Source organism: Phascolarctos cinereus, unplaced genomic scaffold (assembly GCF_003287225.1).
Source record: "Phascolarctos cinereus isolate Bilbo 61053 unplaced genomic scaffold, phaCin_HiC Scaffold_9;HRSCAF=440, whole genome shotgun sequence".
NCBI classification, from domain to species: Eukaryota; Metazoa; Chordata; class Mammalia; order Diprotodontia; family Phascolarctidae; genus Phascolarctos; species Phascolarctos cinereus.
The window spans coordinates 102900195-102921667 of NW_027556402.1; the positions used below are offsets into that span (position 1 = coordinate 102900195).

At 39.5% G+C, this 21473-nt stretch overlaps 1 protein-coding gene across 1 annotated transcript in view; it reads right to left on the bottom strand.

Annotated features, from left to right (window-relative positions):
- The window catches only part of TMEM131L (transmembrane 131 like), a 170306-nt gene that overhangs the window by 15799 nt on the left and 133034 nt on the right, over window positions 1-21473 (bottom strand). Inside the window, 4 exon segments of the mRNA XM_020993980.2 lie at window positions 490-675; window positions 2275-2432; window positions 6504-6622; window positions 12084-12235. Coding sequence (XP_020849639.1) covers window positions 490-675; window positions 2275-2432; window positions 6504-6622; window positions 12084-12235 — 615 coding nt within the window.

Sequence of the window (21473 nt, forward strand, 5' to 3'; positions counted from 1 at the left end):
GAGTAGAACTGTTTAAAAGATGGAGGGGTTAGCACCAGTCAATATACACCAGAGAAGAAAGGGCCTAAGAAAGCTTTTTTTTTTTTGACTGAAGGGATTTTTTTTTCTTTTTTTGTTTTGTGCAATGGGCATCATTAAAAAAAGACAAACAGGAATTCATCCTTAAATCATTCATCCTTCCTCATTAAAAAGGATGAATAGAACTGGGGAGGGTGGGGAAAGGAGGGAAACTATTACATGAACCAAGTCCCCGTCTGAACAGAGCATCAAGACAAATCCTTAAGAGTTAGGGAGGGCGTGTCTTCTCCCCCATTTATCTGCTTCCCTAGGGTAAAGAAGGACTCTGCTACCCCTCTATGAGACATCTGTATTCCACAATCCGCCCCCTCACTCCTGCTGTGGGCACCCAGAAGCAGGGGCCCCTTGGTGCCCTGTCCCCACAGGAAGGGCCAGGTGGGCTGGCCCGGCAGGGGCTGTCCCACTACTCACGGGAAGGCAGGAAGTGCCGAGTAGGAAGCACGGGTTTTTTGTCTCCATCGGAGCTGCTGGTGCTGCTCCAGCTGCCCCAGCTGCCCCGGCTGGCCCGCACACTCCCTGAAGAGCTGCCACAGTCTGAGCTGGAATCCGAACAAAACTTGTCTCCACATTTCTTTTTAGGCCGCTGGTAATGACCTTCTGGAAGAAACGAGACAGAAAAGCATTTCAAAGGTTTTCCCTAAGCTGCTCACTATTGACTCCAACACACTGAAAATCTAGCTCTACTCATGAATGGACTCTTCTGTCTTCCATATGAGACTCAGCTGCCCACCCCTCAGGAAACACTTGGAAAAAAGTCAAATTTACCTGTTAGCTTTGACTCCCCCCCACCCCTTTTTCTCCTTTCTATATCCACCTCAGAGACCTCCTTCTCTACCTCACAGGTACCTAAAGTATTTCTTCCTTGAAACATCTCTTGTTAGATAGACATAACAGAGCTAGAAGGGGCCCTAGAAAGTATCTGATCCAACCCATTACACAGGTGAAGAAACTGAGACTCAGAAAGCTTCTCCAGGTAAGAAGCCATCTGAGGAAACTCATTCATACTAAGTTATTAAAGATGTAATATGTTAATAATTATGCACCATAATATAAAAATATAAAATATACGAATATAATAATTCAGGGAACATCTCTATAAGAGGCTTTCAATCAGAAGGAAAAGAATGAGCTATTTAATAAGAGAATTTTACATACTAGTGGGGGAGATTTTGAGGTAAGGGAGGCCTTTCAGATTCACTTAAAATCACACCATATAGGCAACTATCTAGTATGCCTATGTCTGAGGCAGGGTCTCAGCTCACAGAAACTAATCAATTCCCTTGTTTTTTCCCCACACTCACAAAATTAAATATTCTTAGTTTTGCCAAAAAGTTAAAGTCACAGCAGTAAAAAGCAATATATAACCTTAACAAGCCAAAGAGTTCTGGAAATACTTTCTTTTAAGAAAACCCAGTAAGGTCAGCACCAATAAGACGCATCAGAAGACAGGCAAAAGAGACAGGGTTAGCAATGCAGGGTGGTTAGGCAGCTGTTCCCAATGCCTCAGGCAGAACAGACAGAGCCACGTCTCCTACTCCTGTCATTTTTTCCCCTTTCTTTTAAAAAAAAAGTCTTATTTATTATTATGAACTTGTCAAACATCAACACACACATTTTCCTACACAAAGGAAAACAGAAAGGGAAGATTTGAATCTCTATTACATACAGCTGTGGTTTTTTTGTTTTTTGTTTTTCCAATGGGTATCATCCAGCTTCTTTGCTTACTTCAGCTCCGACCCAAACATTACAGAATGGCTCTTTCTTTCCATCTGTTAACATCAACACCCTACTGGCTTTGGGTCCTGATAAGGATCGGCTTGGAGAAAAAGTACAGTGGAAAGTCAAGCTGCCAGGATTAGCCCTGGCTTGTCCTTTTGTCCAGCCCAAGATCTGGTACCAGATCCCCTCCACAGTCCCTCTGGTCCCATCCCCACTGATCCAGTTAGTGGATGACTGAGCCTGGACCAAGAATCCCACTGCTCCATTCCGCCCTGTGCACAAAGATGGAAATACAGGGAAGACAGCTAGGTGAGAGATGCCTCTACCTAAAATTATCCAGTTACATTTGTGATTTATGCTGTCTTGGGGTAAACAGGCTCACCCAGGGGTTTAACCTTCCTGCACCCAGATGCTTCACAAAGGAGGAAAGGAAAGCCTTAACAGATGCCCCTCTCATATCTCAGGATAACAACATACCTGTTTCTCCTGGGGTTGCAGAAGTAACTTTGGGCTCTGTTTTACAAATGTCCACGGTACCGCTCTGCGTACACCAGCTCCTCAGAGGAGTGCTACCTCTCAGCTCCAGCCTCTCAAATTCAGTGCACATGTGCTTTGATTCATTCTGTTCAGGAGCCCTACAGCAGACACAAACATCTCATTAATGTTCTCACCACACACGTATGACTACTACATAAGACAAAATATTATAATAAATTGCACACAACATATGTGTATATGATAACATATACTACAATAATCATATAAAATGGCCTGTCTTCTTTATATATACAAAATATAGCTATAAATGTGACATCCTAATGTTTATACATATCATACATAGGCACATAAGTATATTACGCAATAAATACATGCATGTAATATACATGTAAACTATACATTTATATAATGTACATTTGCACGTGTGCACATACATGCATACATATAAAAAGTACACATACACATATTTGGGGGTGTATGTATATATGTATTGTATGAGTATATAAGTATATCTAAACAGGCTAAAATTTGAAATTAGCCAGAAGTTCTTAATTTGATATCTGTGATTTTGTTTTTTAAAAATATTGTGATAGCTGTATTTCAGTATGATTGATTCCCTTTGTAATCCTACATATTTATTTTATGCATTCAGAAATGCTGATCTGAGGAGGGGGTCCAGAGTCCATGCTTCACCAAACTGAACAAAAGGTCCATGATACAGAAAAGATTAAAGAAGTCTTGCATTAGACCTTCTGTTCTTGGGGCTATCAGTACAACAGGATGTGCAATAATGAGATGGAGAAGAACTGAAAAGAGATTTGTTCTGACAGTCTGAGAAAGGAAATAACTTTTTAAACAGAATCATGGAACTTTAGACTGAGGAGAAATTTCAGAGATCATCGAGTCCCACTGTCTCATTTTATAGAAGAAATGAGATGTAAAGTGACTTGCTTCACAGAGGTCTCAGAACTAGCTTGTACATGACCTAGTTAGCAGACCCAGGCCTACAAGTTAGGTCTAGTGCTCATTCTCCCTACAGCATGTCAGAAGAGAGATTCTTAATGGATGAAACCTAGGTGGCACAGTGGATAGAGCGTTGGGCATGGCATCAGGAAGACCTGAGTTCAAATCCCACCTCAGATACTTAGAAGCCATGTGACTCTGGGCAAGTCACTTAACCTCTGTTTGCCTCAGTTTCCTCATCTGTAAAACGGGAGTAATGTCGGCACCTACTTCTCAAGGTTGCTGTGAGGATCACATGAGATAATTGTAAAGCACTTAGCACAGTGCCTGCCACATACTCAGCAGTGTGTAAGTGTTAGCTGCTGTTACTGCTGTTGTTACCCTTTCTTATTTTAGGTTTTTTTGTTGTCTTTGTAGCTAATGTTTCATGACCCCATTTTTGTGGTTTTCTCATCTAAGATTCTAGAGTAGTTCGCTATTTCCTCCTCCAGGTCATCTGACAGACGGGGAACTGAAACAAATAGGGTTAAGTGACTTGTCCATGCTTCACCAAACTGAACAAAAGGTCCACGATACAGAAAAGATTAAAGAAGCCTTGCATTAGACCTCCTGTTCTTGGGGCTATCAGTACAACAGGACGTGCGATAATGAGATGGAGAAGAACTGAAAAGATATTTGTTCTGACAGTCTGAGAAAGGAAATAACTTTTTAAACAGAATCATGGAACTTTAGACTGAGGAGAAATTTCAGAGATCATTGAGTCCCACTCGAAGTAGATAGAGGCCTGGCACTCTATCCACTACACCACCTAGCTGCCCTATTTTAGCTGAGGGACTTGGTACTAAGCTGAACATAGGAAAATGTACAATTTTAGCATCTAAAGTAATTTAGAATTAAGAGCAAAGTAATTAAGAAAACATATATGTAAAAGATGGCATGGAGAGAGAGAAAAATGGAGAGGAGGGGAAAGAGAGATAAAGAGAGAGGGAGAGAGACAGAGAGGGAGAGAGGGAGAGAGGGAGGGGGGAGAGAAAGAGAGAGAGAGAGAGAGAGAGAGAGAGAGAGAGAGAGACAGACAGACAGACAGACAGAGACAGAGACACAGAGAGAGAGAGAGGGAGAGAGAGGGGGGAAGGAAGAGAGAGGAAAGAGAGGGAGAAAAACAGAGAGGGAGAGAGGGGGAGAGAGAGAGACAGAGAGACAGAGAGAGACAGAGAGAGAAACAGAGAGAGAGAGAAAAACAGAGAGAGGGGGAAGGAAGAGAGAGGAGAGAGAGAGAAAGAGAAAGAGGGGAGGGAGGAAGAGAGGGAGAGAGGGAGGGAGAGAGGGAGGAAGAGAGGGAGAGGGAGAGGGAGAGGGAGAGGGAGAGGGAGAGGGAGAGGGAGAGGGAGGGAGAGAGGAGGGAGAGAGGGAGGGAGAGAGGGAGAGAGAGGGAGAGGGAGAGGAGAGGAGAGGGAGAGGAGAGGGAGAGGGAGAGGAGAGGGAGAGGAGAGGGAGAGGGAGAGGGAGAGGGAGAGGGAGAGGGAGAGGGAGTGCGTGCATTCCCAATGCTAAAAGCCAGAACACCTGGAGGATTTGGAAATTCTATCAAGCTGGATGAACTTTGGTTAGAGTCACCACTGGGAAAAAGGAATCCCACTCTTGTCCACTACATAGAGTTCTTGTGAAGATCACGGCATAGAAATGCTTTGCAAACTCTAAAGTATTATACAAGTGTAAAATATCATTAAACAGAGGTGAAAGAAATAAATGAAATATGGAATACTTTTCATTTACTTTTTTTCTTCACTTGACTTTTTCTCTGTTCACCATAACGCCCCCTCCAAAAAGAAAGCCAGAAGAAAAAGAGGCCAACTCCTTAGATATTTAACCTACTTCAACATTTCAAAGCTCTGTGATGTGGACAATTCCTCCACAGAGACAGACTGCCACCCCTCAACACCTTCGTTGATACTGACAGTTGAATAAATTGCTGTGGCCAAAAATCTTTCAGGCTTGTTCCAACTTAACTAAAACTGGTCTTTGGAAGGACACATAATGAACCCAAAACCTGAAGCCTTTATCTGTAAGAGTTTGGGCTCCATAGGAGTAGCCTTTGAGAAAACAGGGTCCCCTCCAGAAGCCCAGGAAGCATCAAAGGAGGACCCCAGCAGCTGCCAGACACTACATTCTCTTGACATTCTCACTGTGACACATGGCCTTAAAGTTCACATAATACATAACCACAAACCAAAACCGAGTCATTTCATCTCCTACGTCTCAGGCATGCCAGACTTCTGCTTTTAAAGTTAATCATGTAGCCATAATATTTAATTGGTAAAACTACATTTTAATTCCTCTTTAAAATCTTTACTTCTTCCTCTATGCTTATGTTGGAAAGTAAGTTTTTTTTAAGGGTACCTTAGGGTTGACTCTTATGAAATACTAAGTTAAGTGGAGAGATTTGGGTGGGGGGAGGGGAGAAGGAATCAAACCAGCTTCTCCTCTGTGACTTAAGAGTCTTCAGAGAGCTGCCTACAGCTCGGAGTGACCTGTCCAGGGTCACAGAGCAAGGATGAGGGACTTACACCCAGTTCTTTCTGTTACCAAGCTCACTACCTCTGCCCCTTCCACTGCTATGAAATACTGGAACAAGAAAATGCAATCAGAGTTTTCATTTTTCTTATGGCAGATAAACTAGTCAATGGCTATTCAAACCACACTGGAGATGAGAGTAATTATTTAAATTCTACATCAGGCAAATTGCCTGAATGCAAGGGAAAATTTTGCACAAAACAGGACATGTATGTTTAAAGCTAAAGCGTCTGCCTTTTCTAGTCATTTTTTCCTAAAGAACCAATAGGAGGTAAAATTTAAATTTGTTTTGTTGCTAGATATGGATGAATGTGGGTTTGTAAAAAAAAAAAAAAGATTGTGTGTGTGTGTGTGTGTGTGTGTGTGTGTATGTGTGTTTTGTTTAAAAAAAATCAAACTTGGTGAAAAGTAAAATTTGAACCTTGGTTATTTTTTTCTGTAAACCTTTAAAAAAAAAACGAGCACCTATAATCGAGGACACTGACAATCCTGAGGATATATTTCACCTATCTCAAAACTGTATTTTCAGGTAACCAGCAAACTTTGGGGGAGGGGAGAGAGGCAAAAGTGGGGGAAAGTTAGGAAGAAAATGAAGACATGACAGTTTAGGGTTTAGTTTGGGATTTTTGTTGTTTTTTTTTTTTTAAGGGGGTGGAGTTACACACACACACCTTGCAGAAGCAGTAACACTTTTTTTCTTGTTTTTTCTAGACGTTCTAGTTTTATTCCAATTTAGATTTGGGAGATTTCCATCCTTCTTTTCCTGCGGTCTCTTCTTCCTATCTTCTTCCTGCAAAGTAAAGACAACAGCCAGTGATGCAGTATAGCCAAAGACCAATGAAGACACAGCAATCACCTGCCTCCAGATCCACCTCTATCCACTTTTCAAGCCCTCATTCCACCCTGATCCCCAGAATTCAGGCCTTTTTTAACCACTGGAAACTTGGGCATAACTTTCTCCACCTCTAGTGTGTTTGCATTCCTCCTCTCTCCCCACCTCCCTCAATCCCTGGAGAGAGAAGAAAACCTGGTCTATAAAAATTCTTAATGGGCTAAAAATGAGAAACATCTGCCAGATTTATGGTCAAGGTGCTGTTAAATTCTACCACAATAAATCCTCCTCCCCTCACCTGTTGGCTGGGTTTCTGCAATTCACATGAATTACTACCGAAGCACCACCAGCAATCACTTCAATAGAACCCAGGGGGAATTTACTTTTTTAATTTGGGGGGGGGGGACCCTAAGTACAAAAATCAAGCCTCTTTTGTTAGATGGTAGAAACTACTACGTTCCAAACCAACTTGTGTTTTTAGCTAAAGAGGATCATTTCAGACATTTCTGTTATATTTCCTCTGATACTTTTTTTCCTTTTCTCCTACAGAGATTTCTCCATTTAGCCTTCAAACATGCTAGCTGTTCACTGTACATACACCAACAGTCTATCTCTCCTGTGGCTCTGCACCCATGGTCTCCCTCCCTCACCTATAGCATCCTTTCAGAGCACAGCCCACATGGCACCTTCTCAACATGGCCTTATCTGATCCCCAAAGTTGGCAGAGATCTTCTTGGGGGTCTTTAAAGACACGATTTAAAAAAAAATCAGTTCAACAAACTTTTCTAATTGTGGGGAAGCAATAAAATTTAAATAAAATACGTGGTTCCTCCTCTACCCAGATAGGTGTAGTCAGATAAAGCACATATTCAGCTACCTGTAACATCTCATACTATATATTGATAAAAAAAAAAGGCATGTATTAAGTGCGTATTATATACAACGCACTGGTCTGAGCACTAGAGACACAAAGACAAAATACAAAACCGTCCCTATTCTAGAGGAGTCTACATTCATTCTTCTGGGGGATGTAGCACATATGGACACAAGCACATGCACAATAATTTCAAGAGAATGCTACCAACTTTGGGGATCAGGTAAGGCCATGTTGAGAGGATGGCATGTGGCCTGTGCTCTGAAAGGATGCTATAGCTGAGGGAGGGAGAGCCACAGGAGAGATAGAATGTGGTGTACGTACAGTGAACAGCTAGCACGTTTGAAGGCTAAATGCAGAAACCTCTCTAGGAGAAAAGGAAAAAAAATAGCAGAGGGTAGAAATATATGAAAGATAATGGACCAGGGTTCGAGTCCCAGCTCTTGAACTTATTACCTGTGGGCTGTGTAAAATGAGCTGGAGAAGGAAATGGCAAACCACTCCAGTATTTCTTCCAAGAAAATCCCAAATGGGATCATGAAAAGTCGGACACCACTGAAAAACAACTGAGTAACTGCGTTCTAGATAACCTTTCTAGTTCTCATTTTCTCCTGTGCTTCTGCAGCTCTAAATTAGAATTGTCCGTGCCCTTACTGCCCCCCACTCTCCCACCACCCTTGCCTTTACAATCCTTTCTGGGAGGAATGCGGTTTATGTACCCAGGACCAAAAGCCACAGTCCCAGGCTCCCATGTTCTTTTCCCCCTCTGTTCCTCCTGTAGCTCATGCCTGGCTACAATCATTCATTCCAAACTCAGAATCGTGATCAGCAGAGGAAAAGAAAAATCAATGCCACTGATGTGGTCAGCTGCTGCCCCCTGCAGCTCACTTAAGGAAAAGGGAAGAGTCGCCATGCCCTCATCATCATGGCACTGTCTCATCATCAGCATCAGGTCAGGTGTAAAAGAAGGTATCCTTATCACTCATACAGCCTTCTCGATGGCATAAAAGTTGGGAGGGATGGCCAGGAGAGTAGTTGGCATACATGAGATTCCAAAAGATCTTTACAGTAGGCTTAAATCTAGTGAAACAGAATGGGAGGCAGTCTAGTACAGAAGAAAAAAAGAGTGGCTCTGGGTGTCAGAGGTCCTGGTTTCAAATCTCACCTCTGATGCTCAGCCCCTGGGAGACCTTGGGCAAATCATTTAAGTGACTTAGTCCTGATTGTCACCATGTGTAAAATGAGGGGGCTGAATTGCACGACTTTTGAGGTCCCTTCTTCTACTTCTAGATCAAGAACAGTCATCAAGGAGTTCAAAACACCAGTGACACAAGTACGTGGTGGGGAAGACGTGAAGGACAATAGTTCATGTGAAAATGAAGTGAGGATTTTAGTGGATCACAAGCTCAATCTGAAAGGGAAATTAAAAAATACTCATGCAACCTTTGGCTGCAATAAGGGAAGCATGGTACACAGAATGATGATTAAGGTTAGTTCCATTACCCTCTTTCCAGGTCAGGCCCCAGCCCCATCTGGATTACTGCATTCAGTTCTAGGTTCCAAATTCTAGGGAAGGACTCAGAAAAGACAGAGAATGGCCAAAGAAGGATGGCCAGGATGGTCAGAGGACCCAAAACTATGCCTTTTGAGAATCTAGTGAAGGAACTCTTCTAACTTTAAATCAGTGATCCTGTAATTAGCCGGGCGAAAAGGAGACTAAAAAGGGGAAATGATATCTGTCTTCATGTACCTAATGGATACCATGCAGGAAACTGATTGGATCCATTCTGCTTGGCCCCAGAGGGCAGAGCTAAACTTCAAAAGTTAGAATTTTTAAAATTTGGCTGATTTTTGTTTAACATAAAGAAGCATTTTCTAACCATTAGAAAAGTGAAACGCATTTGCTTTTCAGGATGAACTCCAGTTCTTCATTGATGGAAGTCTTTTTTTTCTTTTCTTTTTCTAGAATTTTTATTCTGAACTTAAGAAATAAAACAAGCATTTCCATAACAAAGTAGAATAGAAAAAAAAGATTGCACATGAAACAGAAAATCTATTACATACAACTTTTCTTTTTAAATATATAATAAAGTTATCATGTAACTTTCTCTTTTTTCCCTTCCCCCCAGCCCTAGAGATGGCTACCATTAGACACAACTATGTGTGTGTGTGTGTATATATATACACATATATGCGTATTCATACACACACATATATATGTAGATCTAAACCACGCATACTTCTATTTATCAGTTCTTCCTCTGGATGAAGATAGCATCTTCCTTCATTGCTCTTTTGTAGTTAATTTGGGTATTTATAATAGTCAAAGGGACTTGGTCACTGAAAGCTGGTCTTAAAAACAACACTGCTGTTACCATATACAATGTTCTCTTGGTTCTGTTCACTTCGCTCTTCATTATTTCGATGGAAGTCTTAAAGCAGAATAAGGATGACGAGTTGGGGATCTCAAAAGGGCTTCCTGCTCAGCTGTAGGTTGGAATAACTGTCCTTGAGGTCCCTGCCAATACTGAGATTCTCTGGTATGCAACCCTGTAATTTTTCTTGAATCTACAACAATTTCCTGGTGCTCTTTCTATCCCAAAGAAGGATTTCTCTTATCTTTGGTCCTCTTCTTCCCATCACCTGCCAACTGTTTCAATTCCCTAACACTCCGCTCTGTCCTTTGCTTTCTTAACATTCACTACTTCAGGTAATTCACCTGTTTTAATCACTTCCATGGTCGCCAATAAGTAAATGATTCCTAAATCTAATACACCTGAGCTATAGTTGTGTCTTCAACTGTCTACTGGATAATTTGAATCTGAATGTCTTTCCATTCCCCCCAAATCCATCATCACTACCTGTGTGACCTTAGGCAAGTGATTAAGTCACTGTCCTCTCTGGGCCTTAGGGTCTTCCTCTGACAAAAAAAAAAAATGCGTGTGTGATGAAAGAGCACTCAAGTCCATCTGAACCACAAATCACCACGCTCTCCTGGTTTTCCAGCTTCTCTTCGTGCTCCCACCACTCTGCCAAACACACACGAGCTCAAGACTTGGTAGCTATCTGTACAGATGTATGCAAAGAAACTTTTTTTAAAAATGATGCTTGCTTTTCTTCACTTCTGCAGCCAATTAGTCACACCAAGTCCTGTTGATTTTTTTTCAAAAATGTTTCTCAGATCTGTCCTTTCCTTACCTGTCTCCCCTGCCACAACCCTCATCAAGGCTCTCATCACTTTATGCCTACAACATTAAAATAACCTCCTAGTGTCCCTGTATTATCTCTTCCTTCTTCCAATCCATCCTGAACATCTTCCTAAAATACTGTAGGTGCCTTCCCTCTGTTTGTTATTTCCAATTTATCCTGTATATATCTTGCCGGTATATGGAGGTATGCAGGTTGTCTCCCCCATTAGACTGTGAGTTCCCTCAAAGTAAGGCCTATTTTTGCTCTTTTCTGTATCCCTAGCATATCCCCAGCACACAGTAGGTGCTTAATAAGTGTTTTGGGGCTGACTTTCAGAAGCACTCAAAAACCTTTACTGGCCCCATAAGAAACAAAAGTCTAAGCTCCTCTGTCTGGCAATCAAAGCCCTCTATCGTCTGGTGCCATCTTACTTTCCCCAATCTTGTCTTTTACTACTCTTTGGCATGAATTCTCTACTTGCTCAGGCTTGTTCCCTCATTATCCTCTAACAAGTTATTTAATGTCTCCATGCCATATTAATAATTTCACCATCATCAATATGATTTCTCCCATTTCCCTAGTTAGTTCCAAACATTGACAAAGTTCTTTCCTCACAACAAGCCTGTAAGCAGATAGAGCTACAGGTCATCATCCCCCTTCACCCCCATTTTACAGATGTGGAAGCTCTGGCCCAGTGAAACTAAGTGACTTTACTCACTGTCACACTCACTGTCAGGATTCAAACCCAGGTCTGCTGACTCCTTCCCTTCTTTCTGAATCTCTAAATTCCAGCTACCCTAGCTCTCAAGTGCTACTGCCTCCAATAATTGATCTGCACTCATTCCAATACACACTGATTTTTTCCTCTATAAACTTTCCCACGGATTAATGTCTGTCTGTCCCAATCAGGCTGGCACCTGATCAGACACTGGCTTATATGATTCACTTAAACATCTCACACAAGCATGTATTGTTTCCCCAACCATCCAGCAAGTTCCAAGAGGGCAAGGTCCTTGTCTCCCACTGAGGGCGCACAATATGGTATGCACTTGTCAAAAGAAGAAAATGCAACATTTTTATTGTGAATTTAAGTAGCCCATCTAAGATAACAGGAAGGCAACTTTTAAAAAAACTCTCTACAAGTCCTGAAAATTAACAGATGCATACATTGCCTTTTTTTTTTTTTTGGTGAGGCAGTTGGGGTTAAGTGACTTACCAGGAGTCACACAGCTAGTAAGTGTTGTGTATGTTCCTTCTTAAAGCTACAGGAACCAACCAAGTCTGTATTGACCCTTCACTTTTTTAATATTAAATTGAAAATTTCTTTAAAGTAGGAAAGAAAAGCTGAATACGGACCTCGATTGAAGCAGGGACATCCTGTTTCCCACATGTATCTTCTTTAGGTGTTTTGTGAATCTTCTTTTCTGAGGAAGGTTTGGCATCAACCTGTTTTTTCAAAGTTTCACAACTTTCTACTTCATTCTTAATAGCCATTTGCTGGTTATTCCCTTAAATAAATAAAAATGATTCAACATTTGAGTAATCAGTTTAATTCATTTTCCAGGAATTAGTTTCCTCCCAGTCATATTATTTGACTTCTACGACACATATCTTCCTGTTTTAACATGATCAGATGATGGCCAGACCACTGTCAGTTTAAATAGTATTGAAGAGCAAAAAAAAAAAAACCTAAATTTGAAAGCTCTAAATAATTTTTTAAACCTATCTGATGTTGGGAAAGGAACAGAGAAACTGATCAATGAAATAACGAACCCATATACAGAGCCCAGTGTATATAAAAGATGAATATTTGATAAACCCACATTTAAATACTGGGGAATCGGATACCTTTTCAGTAAAAACTTCAATAGCTATGTGACAAAAAAAAATGGAGTTGGATCCATTCTTCACATCACACGTGACAACTTTTTTTAAAAAACATTTTAAAAAAAGGAGTATGTTTATCTCAAGTATGTAGAACATTTTTTAAACAGAAGAATTCATTGAAGACAAAAGCCAACGACTTTTACCCTGTCATATTAAAAGGATTTTGCACAACAAAAACAATCTTAAAAATCAAAAGCAAAGAGAAATATGCAATAAATATGTCAGTTAACAGTTTGATATCCAGAATTTATATGACAAACGGATGCATATATACAAAACTAACAACAAACACTTCCCCGATGGAACAACAGTCAAAGGACACAGACAATTTACAAAGAGAAAATAAAACTATGTGCTGGTCAATACATGAGAATATACTCAAATTCCCTAATAATCAGAGTGCTGCAAATCAAAACATCTGTAAGATACCATATTACCTGCACTAGGTTGATAAAAAAATGAAATCCAATAAAATCCAATGTTGGCCGTGGGGAAACAGGCGCTCTAATAAATTGTTGGCTGGGTTAAAGGCTAAGACAGTAAAAAAAATCATTAAAGACACTACACTGATCCCAACTTTTGAACCAGTCATTACACTTGCTACCTTTTCCCAAAAATATTATGAAAGTAAAAAAAGAGCCTATTTATTAAAAAAAAAAACTTTATTTCAAACAGTAAAAAATGAGAAGTCACTCATATTATCCACCAATTGGAGAATGGCTAAGGAAATTATGATCTATTAACAGAATACTCTAAGGCCACAGGAATGATAAATGATTCATACTGGGATGAGGTGATGTTTAATGAAATCAACAGAACCAGAACCACATAGAAACTAACTACCACCATATAAGAAGGAAAGAAAACAAGGAAGATGACACAGAACAAGAACAAAAATAATTCTATTTGGTCTTCTGATCATTTGTTTGTTTTTACATTGTTACAAGTGAGGGATTTTGGTCTGGTTTTGTCCCTAGTTTCATAGGTTTATTCGTTTGTTTTCTTACATTGAGTTAAATTTTTTTTTCAAGACATAAGAGAAAAATATGGGAATTCTAAGTATTTTGTAAGAAATAAGAAATTGGGAGTAGGGACAATGGAGTAGGATGCCTTAGCCATAGATCACGATGGAGAATTACATCCACCCTTAGCAAATGGAGCCAGGAGTTCAGAGTTCTAGTCCTGGGTCCCTCACTGGATCATTGGGGTAAAATGAAGAAAATTCTCATTCTGCCTCACAGCCTCAGCAAGTGTGTTCTGTAAACCCTGAATCACTATGTAAATAGAAGCTGTTACTTTATCTCTGTGCCCTGCTACAATTGGGTCAAGAATATAGTGGAATATGCTGTGAGGTGGATAAGAAATACAACCTGGATATAGTTTCAATTTCACTTGTTTTCAAAATGTTTTATTTCTCAGAGTCTGGAAGCTGCATCACTTTTTAAAAAATTGCTCCCTTCTCACATAATTTACATTAAAAAATGCCTTCTACTACTTATAATCCTTCTCATCTGATGCCTTACTTTCATAACCAAGATTCAGCACCAAGAAAAGAATTCTGCTGAATTTGCTCCATTTTTTTTTAAATAGAGAAAAACCATCTAAAAGCACCTTCACTATTAAAAATCCCAAGTAATTTATAAAGACAAGTAATGGCATATTGGGGGAAGTCTACCAGAATCCAGAGTCACTAGCTAGTCTTGTTAACTTGTTATCTTGTTTGTTAACCTAATCTAGGAGCTCTGCCATTAACTAGTCTTGTTACCTCGAACAAGTCACTTACTGATCTGGAACTCAGTTTTCTCACTTGTAAAATGAAGGCACTGGAGAAGAACAGCATTTCTTAATCTTTTTTAAAAGTGTCAAGGACCCCTCTGACAGTCTGGTGTAACCAATGGATCCTTCTCAAAATAATGTTTTTAAATGTATAAAATAAAATACATAGGATTAAAAAGAAAAACGATTACATTGAAATAAAGGTATAATGGGATTTTTTTGCCATACAAGTTCATGGACTCCCTAAAATCTAAGAACCTCTGGAATTCTGGATTAGACTAAGCTGGAAGTATCCTTCTAGCACTAAAAAAAGATGTTTTATTAGGTTAATCCAAGTGGGACATATAGGAAACAACACCCTAAACATTTCAAGAAGAACTACTTCCAATCAACTCAACATCCTGATTGAGAAAATTTTCTGAAAAGTAATAGAAAATGCTGTTATTCTATGAAATAACAAGCCAGCAAATAGCATAAACTACTTAAAATTTATTCAGGTTTTCATGCCTAAGCCCAGTTCAGGGATGCTAAACATTTTTGTTCTGGAAGCTAAGCATTCTCTCAAAGATTATGAATTTTACCTTCTCTGTGTAAGTGTCATACAGCATATTAACTACAAGAGGTTCCCTACCCTCATTCTTAGAGGTGAGAAGGAAAATAAATGTTTTAAAGGGGGAAAAAAGTGTAGTAAATGTTATATTTTAAAACAGAATTAAATAAAATAATAAAAATAGGTTATGTGGTATAAAGGGTCATCTTTGGAGTCAAGAGAGCTTGGTGAAGTTTGAAATCTTGCCTTTGACACTTCCTAGGCCAGAGGTGGGGAACCTGCAGCCTCGAGGCCACATGTGGCCCTCTAGGTCCTCAAGTGTGGCCCTTCGACTGAACCCAAACTTCATAGAACAAATCCCCTAAATAAAAGGATTAGATCTGTAAAACTTGGACTCAGTCAAAAGGCCGCACCCAAGGACCTCAAAAGCCACATGTGGTGTTGAGGGCACAGGGCACAGCCCCTGTCTAGGCTATAGGCAAGTTATTTAACCCCTCACTGCCTGCAGATAAGTTATTGACCTGCAGTAGTAGAGAAGACAGCTAGGTGGCACAGTGGATAGAGTTCAAATGCAGCCTCATACACTTACTACCTGTGTGACTGTGGGCATCACTTCACCCTGTTTGCCTCAGTCTCCTCATCTATAAAATGATCTGGAAAAGGAAATGGCAAACCACTCCAGTATCTTTGTCAAGAAAATGCCAAATGCAGTCACAAAGATTTGGACACAACTGAACAAGTATAGAGAATACACATTGATTAAATCTTAGGTCCATATCAAAAAGTCAAAATATCAGGCAGAATAATTTTACAGGATTAATATTTTGGCCACAATTCATTTATAAAACAGCTCACAAGGGGCAGCTAGGTGGCACAGTGAATAGAGCACTGACCCTGGAGTCAGGAGGACCTGAGTTCAACTCAGCCTCAGACACACAACACTTGCTAGCTGTGTGACTCTGGGCAAGTCACTTAACCCCAATTGTCTCACCCCTCCTCCCCCCCAAAAAAAACACCAGCTCACAAAATGATGAAAACTAGAATTTAAGCTTTTTTTGTGCATGGGATGGCAGGGAACAAGGGAAGTTAGAGGAGGTTAGGCCTAAGCAACTTCTAAAATGCTTTTTAAGCTCTAAATCCATGATCACAGGAGCTGATGACTGTTAATTTCTGAGTTGTCTCTCTGGAATTCAGCACAGTGCCAGCCAGGCTCATTGTAGGCCCTCAGAACGCTCTTTTCTGAATTAACCTGAATCAGGCTGAGACATGTCTCTTAAATAATCCCCTTGGCTGTAACAGACCAGATTCAGGAGCATAGCATTGGGAGCTGGAAATGACCTTTAAGAGATAACCCAGTCTAATCTAGTCCTCATTTTACAACTGAGGAAACAAATCCAGATTAAACTCGGGTCTAAATTCAGTGCTCTATCACATTCTACTGTCTCTCCTTCTAAGAACTGTTAAAGTCTCATCCAGAAAAAAAAAATCCAATCACTTGTATGTGGCTGTGAAGCCACATCTTACATAGGGGTCAGGGGCAAAAGTCAGTCCTAAAGGCAAAGATCTCATTTGTAAAATATAACCTTGAAAATCCCTTAAATTACTCATAAAGTACAGTATATTTATATATGTTGTTTGTCCTTTGTTCTCAAAGAGGACCATGACATCAGGAAGGTGATACCACGACTTGCAAATAAATTGGATTTAAGTGAGGCAGGGCTGTGCAAAGTCACCAGCCTCATTTTCTCCTTCAGAGCCATCTGGATCCAGTGGCCAGATACAGATCAGGATGACTGAAGATGGCCCCCAATATGTGTGTATAATATGCACATATAATACAGTACATGTTTATAATGTATATAATGTTGTTCAGTCACGTCCAAATTTTCACGACCCTATATGGGGTTTTCTTGGAAAAGATAATGAACTGGTTTGCCATTTCCTTCTCCAAGCCTTAGGCAAGCAGAGATTAAGTGACTTGCCCAGAGTCACACAGCTAGCTAATGTCTGAGGCCAGATTTGAACTTAATTAAGTCTTCCTGACTCCAAGCCCAGAACTCTATCCCCTGAGCCACCTAGCTACCTGCTATAATACATATTAACTATCAACTACAATACACATATATTATATGCACATATATTTTACATACATATATAATACATACATATATACATGCATCTATACATACACACATATTTTATATATGTATATATACATATATACACACATACACCTATACATACACATACATATCAATCAGGAAAGGGGTTGAGGTCTCCTGGATTGAAGTTATTGTTAAGAAAACTACTAAATGTAAAATTTATTTTTCACAATATCTAGCAAAGAAAATCTAGATCAGGTAAGAAGCGAGAACCAGGACTTCTATTCAAATAGAACAGAATGAAAATAAGTGGATCCTTAGCTGGTAGGAACATGGATGAGTAGAAGAGGGAGGCAGAAATAGTCTCAAAAGGACTTCATAAAGGAATCCTACCAACGACATCATACTTTCTTCTACTTGCTCCATAAGGCAAGTAAGGAAGAGGAGGAGTCAAAGGAAACCAGGAGGGATCTCCCAATTGAATAGCACTAAGCCTCTTCCCCTTCTGATCCATCTTCCACAGCAGCCTAAGGAATATTCTAAAAGCATGGCCCGCCATATTACTCCTTTACTCCAGAAACCTCTATAATCAAATCAGTGCTGCTCTGTGTGGCATCAAGGCCTTCACACCTGAGCTCCAATCTACCTTTCCAGCTATAGTATACATCACTCCTCTTCTTGTACCTCGAGGGTCCAAGTGTAAATGTCCACCTTGCTATAGGTGGTACGGGGAAGAGGACTGGCCTTAAATCTGGAAAACCAGAGTTCAAATCTGGCTTTTTTTACCCTGGGCAACTCATTTAACCCCCTGTTTGCCTCACTTCCTTCATTTGCAAAATGGGAGTCATAATAAACATCACCTGCCTCCTAGGGCTGAAGTGAGCATCAAATGAGCTAGTACCTGCAAAGCACTTAGCACAGTGTCCTTTCCTTACTCCTCATACTCAGTACTTCCTCCCATGTGTGAATCTTTGCACAATTAGAATCACAACATTCAGCATGGTGAGAAGCTCACACACTGAGGTGGGGAGTGATGATGAAGATGAAGATGATAAAGATGATGTTCCTTTAAGCTTGGCAAAGTTCTTTACAAATATTATTTCATTTGATCTTCACAATAACCCTGGGAGGTAGGTGCTGTTATGATCCCCATTTTACAGATGAGGAAACTCAGGCCAAGGTTAAGTAATTTGCCTAGTCACATAGCTTCTAAGGGTCTGAGATGGGACTAGAATACAGGTTTTGCTGACTCCCAAGTCCAATGCTTTATCCACCTCGCCACTTAGCTCCCTAGCTATTTATTCCCTAGATTAATACATTTATCTCCAATAGAGATAAATACCTTTATCTCTAACACCTATTACCTCTATCACCATGGGCAAGTCACTTGGCATCTAAAGTCCTCAGTTTCCTCATCTGTAAAATGAAAGGGCTAACTACATGGCTTCTAATAATCCTTTCTAGCTATAAGTCTATGACATAGAATGAGGGTCTTTTTCCATTTACCATCCTAGTAATCAAGTATAATCAATATAACCATTCTTAGGAAAAGAGCACTTCAATAAATTGTCTTGTAACTACATTCACCACCCCTGTGACCTCCCTGACCAAAGCACCCTTCCCTGGCCACCACTGGCCATACATGTTGTCTTCCCCATCAGAGTGTAAGCTCCCTGAAGACAAGGATTCTTTTCTTTTTGCATTTTATGGCCCCAGCATTTAGCACAGTGCCTGGAATACAGTAAATGCTTTAAAAATGCTTTTTCATCCATTTATTCATTCATCCTAGAATTTCATGTCTATACTGCAACATACTCTCATTGAGTGGAATTCCCACACCTAACCTGCATATATGTATACACACACTATTTAAATTGGAATTTTAATTTCTGGTAAGTTTTAAATCCAGCATGACACGACTTCAATGTACCCTTAATAATTAAGAAAAACTCCTGTTAGCATAGTTTGTTAAGTGCTAGAACCAAAGAAGTCCAAAAAATCAGTTTTGAAAGTTCCCCTCCTGAAAAGATTTTGCAAAATTTAGAATTATAGGAAGAATATCCTTCATGAAAATAAACTGACCCTAAAGAACGTAATAGTAAGACATAGCCACATCCTTAAAAATACTTGTGGTTTCACAGACTGATGCGTCCTCTGCCTGAGTGATTTAGGTCTAGAACTCCCCAGAGGAAGGGCTGGACAAGATGGTGCCTCAGGTCTTCTTCAAGCTCTGGGATGTATGTTCCCAATTCTTGATAGCTAAGTAAAGCAGTTAGTTACTTACGGAAGATAATCACTTAATTATTATTATTATTAATTATTATTAAACCAATCAGTTTTTACTAACTATAAAGAACTTTTCTAGATCAAGTGATCAAACTCTGCCCTATAAATGGAACCTGGTCTAAATGTAATGAGACTATCACTGGTATTGTAATTAAGTCAGTGAGTAAAGCAAGAATCTCCATCAGTCCAAGTTACCCAAGAAAATCCTTCAATCCTTAAAATACCTTTAAAATATGACTTGTTTTCAAATATATGAGATTTCAAATTTAAATGATTTTCACTACCTGACCTGGATGAAAGAAAATGACACAAAAGCAAAGTAAGAAATGAAACAAACAAACAAAAAAATTAAAATGCCCAGACCAAAACCACTATCCCCCAAAAAAAGAAAAGAAAAAGAAAGAAAGAAGTTGGGAAAAGCAGAATGCAAGGGATTCAACACAAAAACAGAACTGAAAAAGCATTCCACGGCATATAGAAGTGACAAAAGTAAAACTTCAGATGGATGCTTCCCTCAAGCAAGGTATAATTCCTTTCCTACAGATAAAATCAATGGGAAAAATCACTGCTTAAAAAATTTTCATGCCAAGAATATAACTTCAAAAGTATTAGTCCTCAAAGTTTCTTAGGAGTGAAAGAATCCAAATTTAATATTCAGGACTAGACCACTTCCAAAAAAATAAAGAGAAGTGAACCGCAGAACCTTGGAAAATCAGCAATGCCCTCTGGTGCCAAGAATCAGTACAGAACAGAAATTGAAGTGAAAGGTTTATTTTTTTCTTTTTTAAGCTGATTCTGGTTGCTGAATTTTAAGCCATTCCTACTTTAAAAAAAAATTCTGCACAGTTCAGAATTATTGGATGGGGTTGTCCAACACTTCAAGAAAAAAGGCTAGCTGACTGTCGTTGCTTGGAATGTAAGCAGCTTGAAGGTTGCCATCTCTAGCAGTCAGTACAGTGTCTTGCATGTAGCAAGTACCTTATATATGCTTGGATTTTTAAACAGTAACTCAAAACAACCTCTTAAGCTTTAACTTAAATGACAAGAATGAATGTACTGTACCCCCAAAATCAAACTGTGATCTATGGGAAGAACAAGTAATTAAACTTTTATTGCCAAAGCTAATCAATCACATTTCTGTTTTAAGAAACACATTCAGCCTTCATTAAAACAAGTAGAACACATAAGTAAATGAAAACATGGTTCAAGTTCCAGAAATAGTTCTGCATTCCACATATTTTTGGAGGCACCCAAGCTCAGGCAATATTGTAAGGTTAGGACATGAGTTAGAAAAGCATTATCCTTCACTATTTTTAATTTAAACAGAAGTCCGATTTACTCATTTGTTTCTTTTCAGCTGGGGTTTGGTCCACATAAGCAAGCATACACATACACTATTCTAATTTAAAGCCTTACTTTATTTCAAAACTATTTCATAACTAATAATGATGTTGATGATATTAACACATTAAGTAAGATTATTATGAATGCAAAAGACTCACATGATATCCACAATCTTTGTTCCCATCTATCAACACACAACTCCTAGGAAAGGCCACCTGGTTCTGTAATTTTAGCTGTCTAATGGCTATTTGGGAGCCTGAAGGATGACAACCAGGCACCAGCGTGAGAAGAAAACATGGAACATCGAAGAATCTGTCAACAGGTTTCAGGGCTGGAGTGAATTTTGATATATGATTCACTAGCTTGTGGTTGGAGAGCCTGAAGCAATCTCAGAGGGAGGAGAGATGTAAGGATTTAGACTATGACTGACTTCAGAAAATGTTCTGTGTTTCTCAGCAATAACTGACAAGAATGGAACCAGAGCCATCACTACACATTCTGAACAATTCTCTTCTCATTTAATGAGAAAGTTATGCTATGTGAAAAAACAGCGTCCAAATGCTTAAGGGCACAAGGCTTGGAAAAGAGGTTCTAACCAGTCAAGGAAGACAATAATGTCATTCCCTGGAGGTAACTAGCACCACATTCCTTTTTTATTTTTTCTAGCCATAGATTTGTTTTCATGGTATATTTGGGTATGTTGGGAAGGTCAGTTCAAATGAAGGAATGGAACAATAGATTAGCTGAAAAAGGTCAAAAATATTTAAGGTAGTCAGTGCTCACTGACTGAGGGAATGGCTA